Source organism: Odocoileus virginianus, unplaced genomic scaffold, assembly GCF_023699985.2.
Source record: "Odocoileus virginianus isolate 20LAN1187 ecotype Illinois unplaced genomic scaffold, Ovbor_1.2 Unplaced_Contig_4, whole genome shotgun sequence".
NCBI lineage: Eukaryota > Metazoa > Chordata > Mammalia > Artiodactyla > Cervidae > Odocoileus > Odocoileus virginianus.
The window spans coordinates 3,215,068-3,233,771 of NW_027224321.1; the positions used below are offsets into that span (position 1 = coordinate 3,215,068).

At 51.9% G+C, this 18,704-nt stretch overlaps 1 protein-coding gene across 6 annotated transcripts in view; it reads right to left on the reverse strand.

The window, feature by feature from the left end:
- Positions 1–18,704, reverse strand: part of COL6A3 (collagen type VI alpha 3 chain) — a 96,277-nt gene that overhangs the window by 28,882 nt on the left and 48,691 nt on the right. For all 6 annotated transcript variants that reach the window (XM_070463562.1, XM_070463560.1, XM_070463563.1 and 3 more), the window contains 19 exons: positions 18,062–18,676; positions 15,193–15,792; positions 14,230–14,567; positions 13,521–13,599; positions 12,153–12,298; positions 10,752–10,844; positions 10,201–10,254; positions 8,953–9,024; positions 8,162–8,188; positions 8,027–8,071; positions 7,853–7,906; positions 7,345–7,407; positions 6,643–6,708; positions 6,175–6,228; positions 3,852–3,887; positions 3,188–3,250; positions 2,359–2,421; positions 1,014–1,076; positions 63–125 (listed from right to left, as the gene is read on the reverse strand). In XM_070463562.1, coding sequence (XP_070319663.1) covers positions 63–125; positions 1,014–1,076; positions 2,359–2,421; positions 3,188–3,250; positions 3,852–3,887; positions 6,175–6,228; positions 6,643–6,708; positions 7,345–7,407; positions 7,853–7,906; positions 8,027–8,071; positions 8,162–8,188; positions 8,953–9,024; positions 10,201–10,254; positions 10,752–10,844; positions 12,153–12,298; positions 13,521–13,599; positions 14,230–14,567; positions 15,193–15,792; positions 18,062–18,676 — 2,594 coding nt within the window. The remainder of the gene's footprint in view (positions 1–62; positions 126–1,013; positions 1,077–2,358; positions 2,422–3,187; positions 3,251–3,851; positions 3,888–6,174; positions 6,229–6,642; positions 6,709–7,344; positions 7,408–7,852; positions 7,907–8,026; positions 8,072–8,161; positions 8,189–8,952; positions 9,025–10,200; positions 10,255–10,751; positions 10,845–12,152; positions 12,299–13,520; positions 13,600–14,229; positions 14,568–15,192; positions 15,793–18,061; positions 18,677–18,704) is intronic.

Genomic DNA, 18,704 nt, shown 5'->3' on the forward strand with positions numbered 1-18,704 from the left:
GCTCCCCGAGCATCTCAGCAGAGTCGACAGAAGCCCGGGCCCCGTGCATGTGGGGACCTTACCGTCTCCCCGCGAGGACCCCGGTTCCCGATGCTCCCCTTAGGTCCTGGATTTCCGGGCTCACCCTAGACATGAGAAACAGGGCTGAGACGCCAGGGTCTGGGACGACTCAAACTCTGGTTTCAGGCCCTGTGCTTGCTCTGGGTGATGTCACTGGTAGGCTGCCGCAGCTGCTAGCTTCACCTTTTAGATTTTGAGGTTAGTGAGTTTTTTACATTGCAGGGCTCATGCGTGAACTCCTGGAAGAGAATCCAGGCAGTCTTATATGCTTGCTCTTTCCGTCATCACAGCAAGGGGACAGGCTGCCGGGGAGGAGGGGAGGAGAGAGAGGCAAGCACAGGAAAGAGGGCGGCGTGGAGTCAGCAGTGAAACCTCGAGGCCCCACCCAGGGCAGAGAGGCAAGGCTGAATCGCCCGAACTCACTGCTCTCCCTGAGAAATGCTGCCTCTCGGATAAAGGACAGCAGTTCCTGGGGCTTGCAGACCGTCAGCCTGCATCCAGCAAGGTGCTGTTACCCAAGGCCGCCAGGCTCTGGGGCCCTTGGACCAGCTGCATATGGCCAGCAGGGTTACTGGCCCATCTGGAGAATACTTGGAGCGTCTGGAGGCAGTCCTTGGGGCTGCTAATGTGTCCTGGGCTCCCTGAACCGTCCTCACAAGCCCGGACTCGGAAAGATGCAGCAGGCCAGTAGTGGCTGGTGTCCTAGGTATGCGAATACACACCAATCCACTGCGCACAGGCCATGCACACCCTCGAGGTGGGGACGGTGATCCCGCCGGCCCAGCCGCTGTCAGCAGGGGAGGCTGGGCGGAAGAGACCAGAGGGGAGAAGGATGTGCACACCAAGCAGCTAGACAGACTGACAGACAAGGGAGCCGGGACAGGGTGTCTGGGGTCGGGGTGGGGGGAAGGCCCTGGCCTCCAGAAACTCGCATTGCCCTTGTCCAAACAAACCTTTCTTCCCAGGGGCCCGGTTCTGCCGCGTTCTCCAGGAGCACCTGCAGTTCCCCCGCTTCCCTGGAGCAGGAGGAGAGGAGAGAGGCAGTGAGACACCCACCCCTCCAAAGCCAAAGGGTCCGATCCCACCTCCTGCAGCCCCCACCCTGCCCCTGCGCGGAGGTCAGAACCTGCAGCCCTCTTCCACTTCCAGCCCTGGAGGCCCCCGTGCAAATGCATAGGGAGACGGCTTGTGCCAAACTAAACTATGAGCGTGACCTCTTCACACGTGTGTACACATCCGAGGAATTAACGTTCACCTGCTGAGTTACCGACTAGGGACAAACAGGCAGATGTGTATGGCATTCCCTCCTCTCACTTTCCACACCTCCCCATAAGCACCTGATTTTCCAGGTGTGGAAACCTATACACACTCAAACATCGAGTGAGAGAAGAGATCAACAAAGGGACACAGCTCTTAGAATGCAGGGCAGCCCGCAGAGCCCAGAAATGACCCTGCCGGGCCCAGCAAATCCAGATGGTGATGGCTGTATTGCTTGATATTTGAAGAGTTTCACCTCACCTCTTCACCATCAAAAAAGTCTTGACTAATCAGAGCTTAAATACATGTTAGGAACAAAACACATAAGCTTTAAAAATAGGTATCTATCAGATTTCAAACTGAGGAAAGACTTCCCAAGCAAACAGCGAGTCTCACGAAGTCCCGGCTGCCTCCTGTAAAACACTTCTGGGCGTTTACCTAGCCTCGGGTCAGTGCTTCACCGGTTTATTAGTCATGACTATTTTCTGTAACAAACAGTAGGATGGCTCCCTCAGGATCACAGCAGACCCCAGGGGCACCAAAGTGTGGAGTGCGAGGCACCCGGGCCCTTCCCGGCTACACCAACCTGCTTCTGCTCATCATCGCTAACAGCTGAGACAGATGCTGACATCTGCAGTGGCGGTGAGTTTAAGGACCACCTTCCACGTCACACTTAAGTGTGGGGGAATTTCCTTACACAGAATATCGAACCACAGAAACAATTTCCAGCAGTATGGTGTGATCTGAGCATCTTAGTAGATTCATCTGACTTCCTGCTGATCCACGCTAAGACTTCTGCAGTGAGGTCCATCCTTCCTTTGCTCACCACCCACCTGGCCTATGTCCATGGGGACTTAGCCCAAGGAGCACCAAGAGAAACAATCTCTAACTTCCTCAGGGCGGACGAGCCAGTTACTGTGAGAAGTGATGTCTGTGTTACGAAAGTGTCGGGCTGAGGGGTCTGTCTACTGTCCCACCATCCACGAAACACGGGCTATCCATGCTAGCCGTTTAGCGAAAGAGGGATCAAAACAGACTTACCCGAGGTCCGGGAATGCCCTGTTCACCAATCAGGCCTGGAGGACCAGTGGGACCGGGAGGACCCTGAAAAAGTGAGACGCCCAGGTAAGCGCTGCGTGGAGGTGACCCACCACGACCACCACGGCCAGGTAAGTGCCGCGTGGAGGTGACCCGCCGCGACCACCACAGGCTCCACACAACGGAAGGTTACTCTGCACGGGAAGGAACGGCGCCCACGCTGCCCACAGCATGGATAAACTTCAAAAATGTGACGTTAAGTGAAGGAGGCCAGATACAAAAGGCCACCTGGTAAATGCTTCCATGCATATAAAAGGTTCAGAAGATGCCAGTCCACCAAGACAGAAAGGGAATTGGTGGTTGCCAGGAGCTGGGGGGAGCAGCATGACTGTTTATTGGGCACAGTGTCCCCTTGAGGAACAATATCATGTTTTGAAACCTGATAGAGACGCTGCTTGGGCAACGCTGGGAATGCTCTCAAAATGGTCCTTCAAAAGATTAAATTTTGTGTTCAATTTTGTAAAACTGATTGTCACCTCAATTAAAAATACATATATATGGTAAGACGTGGCTCAGTGGTAAAGAATCCGCCTGCCAATGCAGGAGATGCAAGAGACGCAGGTTTGATCTCTGGGTTGGGAAGATCCCCCAGAGGAGGAAATGGCAACCCACTCCAGTATTCTTGCCTGGAGAATCCCATGGACAGAGGAGCCTGGCGGGCCACAGTCCATGGGGTCGCAAAGAGTCAGACAGGACTTAACTACTAGACAGCAACAACGGCAAGCCATCTGGGAACATGACACAGGACACACGGGCATGCTGGGGTACTGACCTGCGCGCCTCTGGTCCCCTGCTCTCCCACAGGGCCCGGCTGCCCGGGACCGCCCTGGTTGCCCTGTGAGAGGACAGAAGAGAAAGGGAGAGGTCAGCCACCTGTGCTCCGGTCACCTCTGGAGGAGGGCGCAGGGAACCGTCCCAGCTGTTCCGGGGGGTCAGAAGTGACACCGCAGCTCCAGGGAGAGGCATTGGACACACGGAGCCAGCTGTCACTTGGCACCCTTAGCATCGATTGTCCCTCTCATCTCACCTTTTCCTCAAGAAGACTTCCTGACATGAAGCTATTTCAGCCCACATCTGTCTCGCAGAGACAGCTGAGAGGCAGAGCCACTGAGGCCAGTAAGCAGGTTCCCTGGCAGGAGACGCCAAGGACGCAGCCTCCTGCCTCTTTCCCGTTCCCTTCTCCCCCACCCGCCATTCCCACAGCCACTTTCATTTTGATAATCATTCTCACTGGGTCATCATGATTTTCCCAAGCCTTTGCAGAAAAGGCTAAATTCAAGGAGATGGTAGGAAAGCTCCTGTTGGAGCCACAAGCCTTGATGGTGAAAGAGAGTCCCTCTTAATTTCGGGTGGGACGGAGGGGGGGCCAGCCCCTGGGAGGCAGCGGTGAGTTATGCAGTGATGACATCAAGGAGGCGGTGATGGAGAGGCTTTACCTTAGCTCCTGCTGGTCCCCTTCGGCCAAAGCCGCCCTGGGGAGAAACCACACAAACTATGAAGGGGAGGCAGGGAGGTTGCAGGAGGCTGGGCACCTTCACCACACCCGCTGGGAGCCAGACGCTGTACCTACCGGCCCGCAGGAAACTCTCACGAAGTAACACCTTCCCCCTCCCCACCCCACCCTCCCCGAGGGAAGGTTGTGCTCCCACGCTGCCCTTGTCAATCATCTAAATGGAAGATTTGAGAAGGACTTCAGACCTGCCAAGCAAAACAAGGAGTCCTCGGGCTACGTGGCCCCAGCCAGTTTCAAGAAAACAGGAATGCCGACCTGACTATTTTTCTTGCAGTTTCCTAACTGGAGGGAGAGGTAAGACGGCAATTAAAATGGAAGGAAGCCCCAGACGCTCCACACTGTCCCAGCCAACTATAACACACACTCGGTTAAGTAAAGTGCCCAGAGTGCATGTGCATGGACTTAAAAGCCCGGCTGTCTCGGTTTGGGCTCAAGACTTGGCAGCATCTTCCCTGATGCTCCAGAAGCGAACCTTAGTTCAAATAAATGTGGGCGAGCTTGCGAGTACTCCAGTAAGTCCCACCTCGTGATTCCTTCCTCTTTGGTGGAAAGGTTTGGGGTGGGCACCCTTCCTGGATACCTCTTTGAGAGGTTAGGAGGTGGAATTCCGGAGCCTGTCATCAGCCAGCCTGTGACGGGCACGGCCCGTCTGCTTCCTCAACCCAAGAACCACGTCCGCTGCCCCCCGGGGACCAGCCCAGTGATCTGGGGCCGCCGCTCTGCCGTGACTCACTGCAACGGCACCTTCTCTAGGGAAGACCTGGGCCTCCTTCTAGTGATGACGTGTGGACGGGTGGGACAGGTGCAGCCAGGCCACGCCTCCACGGGGTAGCAATCTGCTCGCTCCTCACAGAGTCATCCCTGAGTACGACCAGAGGTCACCTGTGCTCGGGCCACATGGGACGGGAGGCAGCCCAGGGGAGGACATCCTTCATCTCAGCATGAACCTCACTTGGGAGCTCCTAACGGAAGTCCCAACTTGACCGCACTGAACTCAAACCCCGAGTTTTCTACCCATGCTTAGAATTACAACTGAATTCTACGCTCATCATGGAAACAAGTCTGGGCTCTCTTCACAAAGCCGGGCAGCACAGCAGCGGAGTTTTTCCTCACTGCTTTCCATTGTGCAGATCAACAGTATGACTCAAAAATTATACTCGAGACTCTTAAGAGAGCAGTTTTCAAAATTTAAGTTTTCTTCTGAATGTTAAAAGTAAGGTGATGCTCATAGCGTATGATCTGCTTACAGGTAAGAGTCGTTCCTTTTAAAAGCCCCCATCAGTGCGAATCCTGTTGTTTCTTTTTAAAGTCCCCGTCAGCACACACCCTCAGGTGATCCAGCTGCGGATACCGCAGCGTGACTGTCCCAGGGACACGGCTGAGGGGGTTTCAGTCTCAGCCCTCCCCACCACCGAACCCAGTGAGATGCTGAGCAAACACCTGTCTCGGGCACCCACCAGCACCCTGAACTGGCCAAGGATTCACAAGCTTCTGGACCATCTTCTCCCAGCTAGGGGGGTCCGAGCTCCATGGACCCCCTGGGCCCTGGAAGCATTCAAATGGCTTCCCAATGATCATCCATCCCCCTTTGACCTCAGCAATTCTTCAACAAGACAAAGACGAGGCAGCGAGCACTCTGCAACAGGCATTTCTGAACTGTCTTGGAAAAGCAACTGCGAGAAGCATTTCACTGGAAAACTGGCTCTGGTTTCACTGCTTGACACAGCAGCGGAAGAACAACAAACAATTATCAAACAAAATAAACATACTCCCCGTCTGCCTCCCTGCCCCTAATCCCCTTACTCTTTCTGTATTTCTGTTTGGATTTTTTAATTATTCAGTGGGATAAAGCCTGGCTGAATATTCGAAAGCAGCAAAGATATTACTTTTTAAAGTGTCTGTTTGGTCTGTTTTGGAGAACGGCATGGCAACCCACTCCAGTGGGAGAGTCTCTCTTGCCTGGGGAATCCCATGGACAGGAGGGCCTGGCAGGCTACAGTCCACAGGGTCCCAAAAAGACAGACAGGACTGAGTGACTTCATCTGTTTTGGGAGCAGGAGGGAAGCAGACTGGGAGTGGCTCAAGAGAAAATTATAACGACAAAGGGTATGTAGAAGCAGCAACAGGTGGTTTCCAAAATCCCTTAATTCCCCCAATAAAAAGTTGCTCAGTAGCTCTGAGTAGGAAGTCTGGCAGAGTTAGGTAAATACTGCAAAGCCCCCCTCTAAGCCCCAAGAGACACTCACGCTTTTCCCGGGTTCTCCAGGCCCTCCAGACACCCCGTCTCTCCCAGGGAGACCCTGGCGTGGGAAAGAAAACTGATGTAAGATTCTCTGCAAAGAAGAAAGTGTAACTCAAATTCTGCCCAAGTCGCCGGGGGACGGGGGTGCATACAGAGCGGGCTGGTCGCCCACACCGGGGGGCCTCAGACACAGGTGCCCTCTGCCCCCCATGAGGCTTTGGCTTGACTTTCTGGAAACATCTAGGGGGCACCAACTCTGCCAAGAAGCAGCCCCTCTTGGGAGAGGCCATTTGGGTTCCCCTCGGAGACCCCCTCTCAAGCTGGCTTCTGGCTTCTGCTCCCGACCTCGACCCTGTGCACCCACAGCCTCAAGGCCCCTGTCCACGGCCCCCAGGGCTGGCGATGACCCAGCGCGAGGCCAGCCCCCCAGGCCCGCAGCGCAGGGAGGGTCTAGGTGTGCAGAGCACTGTACCACGGGGCCGATGTCTCCGATTTCTCCTTTGGCTCCTCTCTGCTGGCTGTCCTGTCCTGAATTGCCCTGAAAGGAGCACAGGTGGGCAATAAGTCACACGTGCACTCTATTTGCACATATAGAAAGCCACCGCTGCAGGGGGCCAGGGACCAGGAAAATAGCAGCAACGTCTGCAACCCAGGCACTTCAGCCGCATCCTGTTTCAGTAACGCCCACCCCGCCGAACAGAGCTTGTCGTGGGGTCAGCAATCGCTCTGAGCCCCAAACGGGGTGGGGGGTGATGGCTCTCCCTTCCTGTTCTTTCTCCTGGGGAGGACGGTGGCCAGGCTCACGCATGCCTCGTCCTGTCAGGACCCCAAGAGGCTGGCCCAGTAGTGGCCACTTGCTAACTGGTTTTATAGCCCCATAAAACAGGAAAGCTATAAACTCTCCTCTTTCTCTAACCCAAACTAGTGTGAGTCCCGAGACCACACTTTAGGGAAGCTTCTTTGGTCTTAATAGGAGAGGCTTTGCAAAGAATTATCTTGCAGTCAGAGAGCAGAGACATCTCCAGCCACCCCAAAATTCTAAGAAAAGGACAAACCACGTATTTCACCAGCATACGTTAAAGCAATTTCAACAGTGAAATCCTTACTTTCAACCCACTTCTCCCCACACCCTCTTTCCCCAGACTCAAATCTAGTATCAGTTAGTTCCCCTTACCGGGTCGCCTCTGATCCCGACATCACCTCTCTCGCCTTTATCTCCTTTGGGTCCTTTGTCACCCTAAATAAAAACCACAAGCAGAGCCTGAGAATTAGTCTCACATTTTCATCTCACCCTCAAAATGGCATTCTTCCCATCACAAATCTTAAACTGAACAGTGTTCTAGCATTTACCATTTACTCATTTGCCACGAAGGGAAAACTACCTCCAAGCATTTCAGGTAACTCACAGGTACTTATGGGGACCCACACTGTACCAGGCGCTGGGGATTTATTTCAACAAAACACACTCAGGTCTTGCCCCATGGGACATACTTTCCAAACAAGAAAAGACAACATAAACATGTCATGACTGACAGGGGACCTAGGAGATGCCAAGAACACACCCCAAGAGGAGGTCAAGGAAGGCTGCCCAGAGGAAGCGGTCTTATGCACAAGTAAAAGAAATCACTGAGCGAAATATTTGTCGCTTTTCCAGGACAGCCACACTACAGACATATGCTTACCCTCCTTCCTGGACTCCCTTTCTCTCCAGAAGTACCGGGCAGTCCTTTGTCGCCCTGCCAAAGACAACAATAAAATGTCACTCCTGGCGCAATGTCTACCGTAGACTGATGGATTAGTCACCAGCATCTTCCGGCCCAAGCGCAGTTTGGACTTAAGAGTGGAAACTCACTTACATCTTCACCATCAAGACCGTCCAGTCCAATCTCTCCTAATTCACCCTGTCAAGAGACAAGATGCATGAGTGAGTGCAAAATCTGGCAGAATAGTGGGAAAGTTTTAAATATACAAAGAAAACCAGGCTGAAGTACCTTCTCTCCCGGGAATCCACGAGAGCCCTGGAAAGGAAGGGAAGAAGGAATATGAGCTCCTTCCTGGAGGCTGGAGAGGGTAGGCCAGAGTAGGCTAAGGGATGCCCCCTCCCCGTCCCCACCATGAAGGGTGGGGTCTAAAATTTCAGTGTTAGAGATTCATCTGTCTGAATAACTTTCTCTCCATCACAAGGGGACCATAACGCTAACCTGCCTGGACCTGAGCACGTGGGTGTTGCTGGCCCCCTTGGGAGCGGGGGGCTGCAGGCCAGGGGTAGGGGCTCCGAGGAGGCCCCTTCGTAGCACTAAGTGTGGGGGCTGGTCCCTTGACATTGGCTCCCAAACTCCAGCAGATGGAGAAGATTCATCCACCCTTGATTCAACTATTTCACACGCAGGAACTTCCTGCGTGGGAGTCCTCTCCCAGTCTCCACCCCCCATTTCCCTCACCCCCGCCCACCAGGTCCGGGGCTCTAAAGACTGGGCACCGGTCCTCTCTCTGGCCAGCCCAGGGTCTCTCTGTGCTGGTCAGTGCCTGCTGGTCGCTTCACAATGCCACAGGCAACTTGTCTCTCCAACCTCAGGCTCCCTTCCCAACGCAGCCTGTGCTCCTGAGCCCGCCAGGCCCGGCCCCCCCCCGCCCCCCACGAGAGGCCACCGGCTGCCCAGTGCTAAGCGGAGAAGCCAGGCGGGCTCCCCCTTCCCCCAGGAGGCGCTGGGAGGAGCGGTCTCCTGCACACGTGCGGGGATGCAGGGGCCCCCTCCCCACACTGAGGGGCACCACACTCCACCTTGACTCCTCTCTGCCCAGGGCAGCCCTGGAAACCTTGAGTGCCGTTCACGCCAGGAGGACCGCGCTCACCCTGCGGGGAGACAGAAAGGGGTTCGGCAGGTTGGAACTTCTCGGCGTGTGCGTGCACCGAGCGGGCATTCCCGAGGAGGGCCTGCACTAGCGGGACCGATGGGTGATGTGCCAGGCGGGCCTCCAGCCTCCCTGCACTGGGCCTGGAACCGGCAGGTCCCTGCCCCAGAGGGAGACGGACGGGGCAGTCAGCAGCACAGGGCAGCTCCTGGTGGGTAGGGGACGAGCAGGCCTGGGTACTGGGTCTGGTGAGGACTGGGCCCCGTGGAGGACCCTCAAGCTGGCTGCTCCTCAGTGTGGTCCCTGGTTTCAGCTCTCCAGTGAGGTCCAGGCCCAGCGCTGACACCGGGCTCTTCCGATGGGACCTTTGTGGCTTCCAGTCCTTCCAGACCTTTGTTCTTCCTGGAAGGACCTTCCAGTCCTCCCACTAGGACTCTCCATCCCCACCAGGAGCTCTCTATCCCCACCCCAGGACCTCTCTATCCCCACCAGGAGCTCTCTATCCCCACTCCAGGACCTCTCCATCCCCACCAGGAGCTCTCTATCCCCACCAGGAGCTCTCTATCCCCACCCCAGGAGCTCTCTATCCCCACCAGGAGCTCTCTATCCCCACCCCAGGAGCTCTCTATCCCCACCAGGAGCTCCTCTATCTCCATCCAAAGGCTGGGCCTTGTCGGTTCTCAAAACCTCTCAAGTCACTTCTGGGTCAGGTTCTCTGCTTCCCAAAGGCCCTGCTGAAGATTCCACACACCCCCACTGGAAGCCTTGGCTCCTGAAAACCCAACCGCCCTCGGGGAGGCTCTTCTCAAAAGGTGTCACCCCTAAAATCCTGCCTAGGTTTCCCCTGCACCCCACTCCAGCCCCCTCTCCTCTCGGCTGGGTATCTGAATTTGGTAGATGCAGAGTTCGGCATCCCCGGTGGCCCTCTGACTCCGAAGCCACTCCGTCCCTCTTCTGAGATGGAACAAGTGAAGACCTGCACTTCATACCCACATGCATCAGACCAGTTCCCATAGCACAGAACTCTGAGTTGAGTTGTTAAGACAGATAGGAATTCATGATTTTCCCAGTGGAAAAGATTGGAAATGAAACAGATGAGGAACTCCACAATTCAGTTCCAACATGTAAGGAACAAGGAGGGCATAAAGACTTAAGGAATAAAGCGGCGTTGACTTACAGGTCCACCTTCGTCACCAGGATAACCTCGGTAGCCGTCTTCTCCAGGAATACCCTAGAACAAAGCCATCAGTTCCTGGGTTAAGAGCTGTGGTTTTCTTTGTTTCCCACTTAAGCATCTCCCTGATCCTCCTTCACGCAGTAGAGCCATGTGTTAGGTGTCCCTTGAATGCGACAGCTTTCCACACATTATTTCAGTGCAATTATTCTATCAGGATCTTTAAGGCTCTTGATCTACCGAGAAATACTGTGTGTTTCCTATAACTTCGAAGCAAATGCAAAGAAATGTTGCTGACCATCGTAGTGAGGCTGCCAGTCAATGATGCCACTGGTCTCAACATGGTTTTATAAATTAAAGAACTGAACCTGATGGAAAGGGAGGCAGGAGCAGGCACGGGGAAGGGTCTGCCCCTCAGACTCCCTGTCCTACAGCATAGCTATCCCTACTCCTTCCTCTCCGTCTCCCCACCATGACAGTGGAGAAATCTCTCAGCCAGAGCAGCGCCAGCTCTGAAGCTAGTCTCAGGTGAAAAAGAGGGTAAAGCCACCTACCTTTGGCCCGATGCTGCCTATGGGCCCTCGGTCCCCTCTTTGTCCAGAGCATTTGCAAGGGATCCCACAGCAGGCCTTCTCGGCAATGTTGTCCTACCAAGACAAAAGGCAAAGTTCACCCCTCAGTAAATGCCTAGGAAAAAAGCAGAGGTCTGAGGAATGTGGCATTCACAGCAGATGACATCACTCCCCGTGGCATTTCCTCGAAGACTCAGCCATCAGCAGGCTACGGGATGTCACACACAGAGTCTGAAGAACCACCAAAGATAATACATCCTATTCATAAAGTCACCTAAGGCTGGGCCTTACTTCTAAAGTTTCCAGCATAGATATTCAAGCTTCAGTTGCTAAGTATAACATAGATATTTTTAAGCTGCAAAAAGCAAAGCCTAACAAACCCTTGTAGACAGCCGGGATGGAAGGGGGTTTTAGAGCAGACCATGTGTCCTTCCCCAAGCCCTAGGCAGAGTCACAGAACATGGTACCTGCCTAGAGAGAAGGCCTGGGAGTGGCCATGTGGTGGGATCCCTGCCTGAGCCACAAGCACCCCACCTCTGGTCACCAAGGCCTCCAACATCCATCAGACACCCTGGACATCATGTGAGAAAGCCCATCCAGGCCCTGGCCTCATGTGGAAAAGCAGACACCCAAGAAACATTTCCACCTGCTGAACTCATGAGGGTCAATGCATTTGCTTGCAGTAAATTTCCTAGAATTTTCACACGCTCCCAAGTCCCAGATTTGTCTACTAACCTCCTTCCACTCAAAAAAAAAAAAAAATCCTAACCCCAGTCAGAAGAAGGCAGGAGGGAAAATGAGAAGAGTCAGTGAATTCTGCAGTTCACTGCTGCCTCCACCAAGAGTTGAACACTCCGGCCCACACCCCAAAGTCCCCAGCTTCACCCCTAACGCAGGAGTGAAACCCACAAGCTGAGAGGCTGAACTCAGGGGAATTAGGAAGCCTCGTGGTCTGTCCTCATTTGCAGCAAAGGAAACTGGAAGAGAAGGCAATAGAAGACCCTCTCCACCCAGAGACGATCTTTCTTTTCCTGCCTACTCGTTCTCCCTGTTTTCCACTTGGAGAGGGTCAACCTCAGTGTTATGTCTTCTCAGCCGTCTTATAAGGAGAAGAACGTCTCGTTAAAGGAGTAGAGGACACGCTAAGGTGACGGCTGCCTGGACACCCGTTTCCCAGGAGGCCATCCTTCCAGTCCTCAGAGAGTTCCCTTTGCAGGACTCATGTGATGGCAGCAAAGCAGGTCCCTAGGGAACCAGATGAATCCAACTGCCCACCCAGGAGTCTCTCCTCCATTTGCCTGGTGATAGCGGACTGCATTATCCTGAGATGCCACAATTTGCGGCATCTAAACCAGCGTGTGTACAGATACACGAAACACTCACAAGCTGCTCGGCTAGTTCGTAATCTAGGTCCAGCAAGTTCAGCCTCAGGGGCCGGTTGTACGTGAATCCTCGCCCGAACTCGAGGTGCATCAGCTGCTCCAAGTTGGCGACGCGTTCAAGGCCCACCAAGATCAGCGCTCGGACACCTGCGGGGACAGATCCACTTAAGACTGCTCACCTGGGCGCTCAAGAAACACAACACTCTCCTCCCGCCTCTATTTGTTAAAGAAAACTTCAGTATAAAAATTTGGCTTTGTAGTTGAGGTGGATGAACCTAGAGCCTGTTACACAGAGGGAAGTAAGTCACAAAGAGTAAGACAGATATCATATATTAACACACATGTATGGGATCTAGAAAAATGGCCCTGATGAACCTATTTGCAGAGAAGGAATGGAGACACACAGACATTGAGAATGGACTTACAAACACAGCAAGGGAAGGAGAGGGTGTGACGCAGGAGAAGGGGTGAGAGAGTAGCACGGATACACACACACTGTCATGTGTAAAATAGATATTATTAACTAGTGGGAAGCCGCTGCATAACACAGGGCTTTCTCTGGAGAAGCAAGCTAATAAACCGAACATTCCTGAGCTAAGTCATGCTTCCATAAATTCTTCTTAAACCTCTGATGTTGGCACTTACTTTTTCGATCATTAGTGCTATCAAATTCCAAAGCAAATGATCAAATGGTACACCTGGTAACAGGTACCACTACAAACCAGTCACATTAAATTTGGGAAGTATGCTTCCATCATTTCATGTTAACTTTGCTTAACAGGGCTTCCCTGGTGGCTCAGATGGGAAAGTGTTTGTCTGCAGTGCAGCAGACCCGGGTTCGATCCCTGGGTTGGAAAGATTCCCTAGAGAAAGAAATGGCAGCCCACTCCAGTACTCTTGCCTGGAAAATCCCACAGACAGAGGAGCCTGGTAGGCTATCGTCCATGGGGTCGCAAAGAGTCAGACACGACTAAGTGACTTCACTTTTCACTTTTGCTTAACATGTTTGAGCTGTGATAACTGCAAACCAAAAACACAATAGATACTTTGGCTAGAAAAGTAATGCCTAATTTATATGATACAGCCAAATGAATCAAAACTTCATGTTCTTTTGCAAAAGCACCAAGCTTTCTAGATGCTGTACCACATGAGTGAACCTAGGACACCATGGGGTCTGTGTCAGGACTTGGTCTATGTAACTGAGGGGTACTTGCTGGCACATCCCATGGCTCCAGGCAGGTTAAAGAGGACCCAGATGCTGGACAGGGGTGTTCCCCAGGACAAGCCACTGCCCCAGAGGATCTGTTAGTGAACTCACTCTCCAGCCTGGCAGTGCATCTGCCTCCCATTAGAAAGCCCCAGAACCCACCTTCTTGTCGGAGTTCCTCTGATGCTCTTTGTAAATCAGCCAGATCCCCATCCACTCCATCCGTAAGATGAATGACCACCTGAAGACAAAACCATGTGTGAAAACCCAGCTGAAATTAAAAAGAAACGTCACAGACACTTACAAGGAAGATTAGCCAGTTCAAATCCTTCACCTCACGGTGGAGGAAACTGGGGGCCAAGGTTGAAAAACAATTATCCCCTATTCACAGATCCTTGATATTGTGCAATAAAAGGGGTATAAAATAAATGCCACCCCGCCTGCAGAACTCTGTTATGGCGGCCCTGGAGAACTGGTGTGTGTGTGTGTGTGTGTGTGTGTGTGTGTGTGTGTGTACAAACATAGAAGGAGAGGTAAAATTATATACAAGTAGAGAACATAACGTATTCAAAGGGCAGGACTATGATTAAACATGCATTAGTCACAAAGTCAACTCATTCAAGCTTAATTACTAATTTCAAAGTTTTTTTTTTTAGAGCTTTAGTAAAACAAAGATATTTCCTTTCAGCTCAGTTGATGATAAAGGACTCTTATACACAGGCACCACCAACCCCACCAAACATGAAGAACATCCACAGAAGAACAGTTTGGCGGGGCGGGTGGGGGGTGGTTTCGGGGCGGCAGGGTTTGACTCTTGCCCAGGAAAGCCCAGAGATGACACAGGAAGTAAAAGCGAGGCGGCTGCCCTGACCTTCACGTTGTCCAGCGAGGCCTGCCGGAACTTGTTCTGGTATAGCTTCAGCGTGTCCGCGGTGAGGACATAGGGGTGCTGGGCACGCATGTTCTGGAACTTCTCAAACAGCTCCGGCTGGTACTCAGCAAAGTCAAAGGCCTCGACAGGGCCCGAGGGCGTGAGGGCCACCACGGACACCCGCACCGTGGGCAGCTGGCTGCCGCTGCAGCTGATTTTTTGCATCTGACTGATTCTCCTCAGGATGGCGTCCACCTTGGACTCGAGGCCCTTCTGAGCCACAAAGACATTCTGATCTCCTGAACCATCGAAGCCCAGAATCACATCCAAGTTACAGGCTATAAAGGGAGAAGCAGGCCATGAGCTCAAAGCCAAGATGCTGAGACACCTTCAACATAGAGGCACAGCCTGGGACGTGGACCGGAAACACGCTCACTCAAGGGCAAGATGAGATCTTCTGTGTCTGAGCCCTGAGAAGCAATCGGATCTGCCTCTCTCTCGGGAAAATGCATGCTGACTCTTAGGAACCAAAACTGTTGGCATTGTAGTATGCTAGCTTTGGGGGCTTAATCAGCTCTAGCACAGAATACAGCCAGTGTCTAGATGCATCCCAAGTATCTGCTTTAGATTAAACACACTTGGGAATTCAAACACTCTGATCTCTAATAATCTAAGGAACCTACAAATTGAAATATATATCAGTCAGTCTGAATTATTTAGGGGATTAGAGAGGAGGGGTAAATCTGGTAAGAGCAAGAAAAGACAGACGTCCACTCCTATCTGGGAAACACATCCTATCACAGAGGCGGGGGACAACCAGAACCCAACCACGCGGATGTAAGTCGGTCCCAGAAGCAGCACATGCTGCAGGAGACCCAAGGCCAGCGCTGGGCATCTGGGCAACCAGATAACTTGCCGGCACTGAAAAGACAGGACTGAATATATGCACCTAAAGGACGTTACCTTTGGAAACGTCAGTCACGCCTGGACATAAGGTCTCATGCATCGCATCGTGCAGAGTTTCCAAAACCTGCTCGCTCAGTTCCGACAGCTCCTGGACGTTCCCCACCCGGAAGGCTGTGGCGCTGTTGGACGCTATCTTCCCCACCTCCTCCGAGTCGATGTTCCTTACACCCACCGCGAACACCTTGACGCCTTTCTGCGTGAGAGCCAGGCTCGCCTCCTGAGCGTCCTCCGCTGACTTGCCCCCCGTGATCACAAAGGCGATCTGCGGGACCCTCTGGTCCAGGCGGCTGCCCGCCTCAGGCACGAAGTGGTTCAGCCGCAAGTGCTCCAGGCCCACCTTGGTGTTCGCGTGCCTCCCCCCTTTGTAGACCACCTTGTTTATGGCGTCGATAATCTGCTGCTTGGTGGGGAAGTCCTTCAGAAAGAACTCGTCAGTGGGGTCAGAGTTGTACTGGACCAGCCCCACCTGGATGGAGTCGCCCCCTTCATAAACCGTGTCCACAATTTCTGACACAAAACGGAGCACTTCCTGGAAACTGTCTCTCCGGAAATTGATGGAACCGTCCAGCAGGAACACGATATCGGCTTTCTTCTTCTCTAAAGATGATGATGATGAGAAAAAGGGAAATTCAATTGCCATACCAGAACAAAATCACCAAGCAGAAAATGATTAAAATAAGGCCTTCCTGTCATTCATTCACAGTGAACACCTTGGCTCTAGCCCATGACTCTGTAGTTACCAGATTCACAGCCCTCAAACTATCATGCCCAAAACCAAAAGATAAATGATAAATCACCTAAATGAAAGGAAAGAAGTGAGAACTCAGCAGATCCCCAGTTACCCCAGGCAAAATGGGGTTATGCCATGGATTCATCAGTCCATGGTATCAGGGGTTTTAGGAAATGCCACTGAACTCTTTCTTCATGGTCAAAAGCAAATGATAGTGTCTGGCAGGAGGGGGGGACGTGTCCTAGAGGCAAGGTGAGTGAAGGCTGGAAAAAGACTGGAAAACAGGAAGCAGACTGCTTGCACCTTTGGAGGACTGCTGGACAGTATGCCAAATGCTTTGTTGGCGAGAACTTCCCAATTCTAACCAAGTCGTTGAGAATAGAGTTGAGAGAAGGGAGATCCAGGGCAGTGTGGGATATTCCACCACCAGCACAGAAAGAGGATATGAAAGAGCTAAGTGGAATGCGATGCCTCATGGAAAAGCAACCCTAATCGTTGGCTCCAGATGTCTGTATGGCCATCACCTGCAGAGGAGCTGAGAAAGACATGGGTTGGTGGAGGAACTCAACTTGTTCTTGGCAGCACCCAAGGTCAGATCCAGGAGCATGAAGTCAAAGCTACAGGTGGACAGCTCTCAATTCCCCCAGGGAGGTGCTTTCAGTCCAAGGAAGGAGGGTTGCCTCTGTCCCACCCAGGACAGAGGCTGCCTTTCAATCATGTTTGGAGGGGCATGGACTGAACAACTTCAATGGTGTCATTTTATTCTGAGAGCCAACGAGTCTGTGGCTAACCCTCGATGCAATATTACAGAACATCTCAATAAGGCTACAGTTAGTCTCATGGAAACTCATGGAAGAAGCAATGACCTTTTGCTTCCTGAAATGGTTCCTTCTATTTCTCCTACAATTTCAACTGAATTCTTCTTTTTTTAAAAAATTATTCTTCTTGTATTTAATTTCTAGGGACTTCCCAAGAGGCTCAGTGGTAAAGAATAAACGTGCCAATGCAGGAGACTTGGGTTCGATCCCTGGGTGGGGATCCCCAGGAGAAGAAAATGGCAACAAACTCCAGTATTCCTGGGAAATCCCGTGGACAGAGGATCCTGGAAGGCTACAGTCCATGGGGTCACAAAGACTCAAGCATGACTTAGCAACTTAAAAAACATTTACTTTCCAGCAGTATCACAGCCACAAATCTGAGAGAAGAAAATCATTAAGATGAATGCTGATTGCTTTTTTTCAATTAAAAAATAGTTGGTGTTCCCTCAGAATGGCCATCATCAAAAAATCTACAAACAACAAATGCCAGAGAAGGTGTGGAGAAAAAGGAACCCTCTTGTATGGTTGGTGGGAATGTAAGTTAATGCACCCACTAAGGAGAAGAGTATGGAGATTCCTTACAAAACTAGGAATAAAACTACCATACGACCCAGTAATCCCCCTATTGGGTGTATACCCTGAGAAAACCATCATTGAAAAGGACACATGTAACCCCAATGTTCATCACAGCACTACTTACAATAGCTAGGACATGGAAGCAACCTAGATGTTCACTGACAGATGAATGGATAAAGAAGCTGTGGTATGTATATACAATGGAATATTACGCAGCCATAAAAAGCAATACACTTGAGCCAGTTCTAATGAGATGGATGAACTTACAGCCTATTACACAGAGTGAAGTAAGCCAGAAAGTGAAAAATAAATACTGTATACTAATGCATACGTGGAATCAAGAAAGATGGTACCGATGAACCTGTTTGCAGGGCAGCAATAGAGACAGAATAGAGAACAGACTTGTGGACATGGGGCAGAGAGGGGGAAGAAGAGGATGGGACTGATGGAAAGAGCAGCTTGGAAACATATACATTACCATATGTAAAAGAGATAGCCAGTGGGAATTTGCCGTATGACTCAGGGAGCTCAAATCGGTGCTCTGTGACAACCTAGAGGGGTGGGATGGGGTGGGAGGTGGGAGGGAGGTTCAAGAAGGAGGGGCCGTATGTATACCTACAGCTGATTCATGTTGATGTATGGCAAAAACCAACACAATATTATAAAGCAATTATCCTTCAATTAAAACTAAATAAAAATAAAATAATAACCACTCTGTAGTCCCAGGGCCCACAGCACATACCTGGCCTTGAGGGAGAGGGCGTGTCCACTCCTGGAGGTGCAGGGGTGACCCCTGAGGACCCAAAGGAATTCATGATCCTTTCTTCTATGTTGGGGAGGTCTCTGAACTCCCGCACCGTGAAGACGAGCCTGGGGTCGCTGGTGATGGTCTGCAGCTCTGTTCTGTCAATGTTTCGGTCTCCAATGCCTAAGCTCGCAATTCCCGCAGACTTTATCACCTGGGAATACCTGGAAATATCATCCTGGGATTTTCCACCCAGAAACAGAACCAGGTGTTGGGGCACCCCATCTTCTATCCGGCTACCGGCAGATTTGACAAAGTAATTCCTTGCCACGAATTCCAGAGCCTTGCCAGTGTTGAGAGGAGACCCCCCTTTGAACCTCAGGCGACGTATGGCATCCAGCACGCTGGCCTGGGATTTATAGGTCTTTAGTTGAAATTCTGGGAAGACATCGTTGCTGAACTGCAGGACCCCAATTCTCACTTTGTTGGGACCAACGTTGAGTCTCCGCACGATCCTGATAACAAAGTCCCGGATGTGCGCGATGCCATCTGGCTTCACGCCATCAGAGCTGTCGATGAGGAAGACGATGTCTGCAGCATCGCTCTCCACAGCTGCGGGTGAGGAGGAAAAGGAAAACTC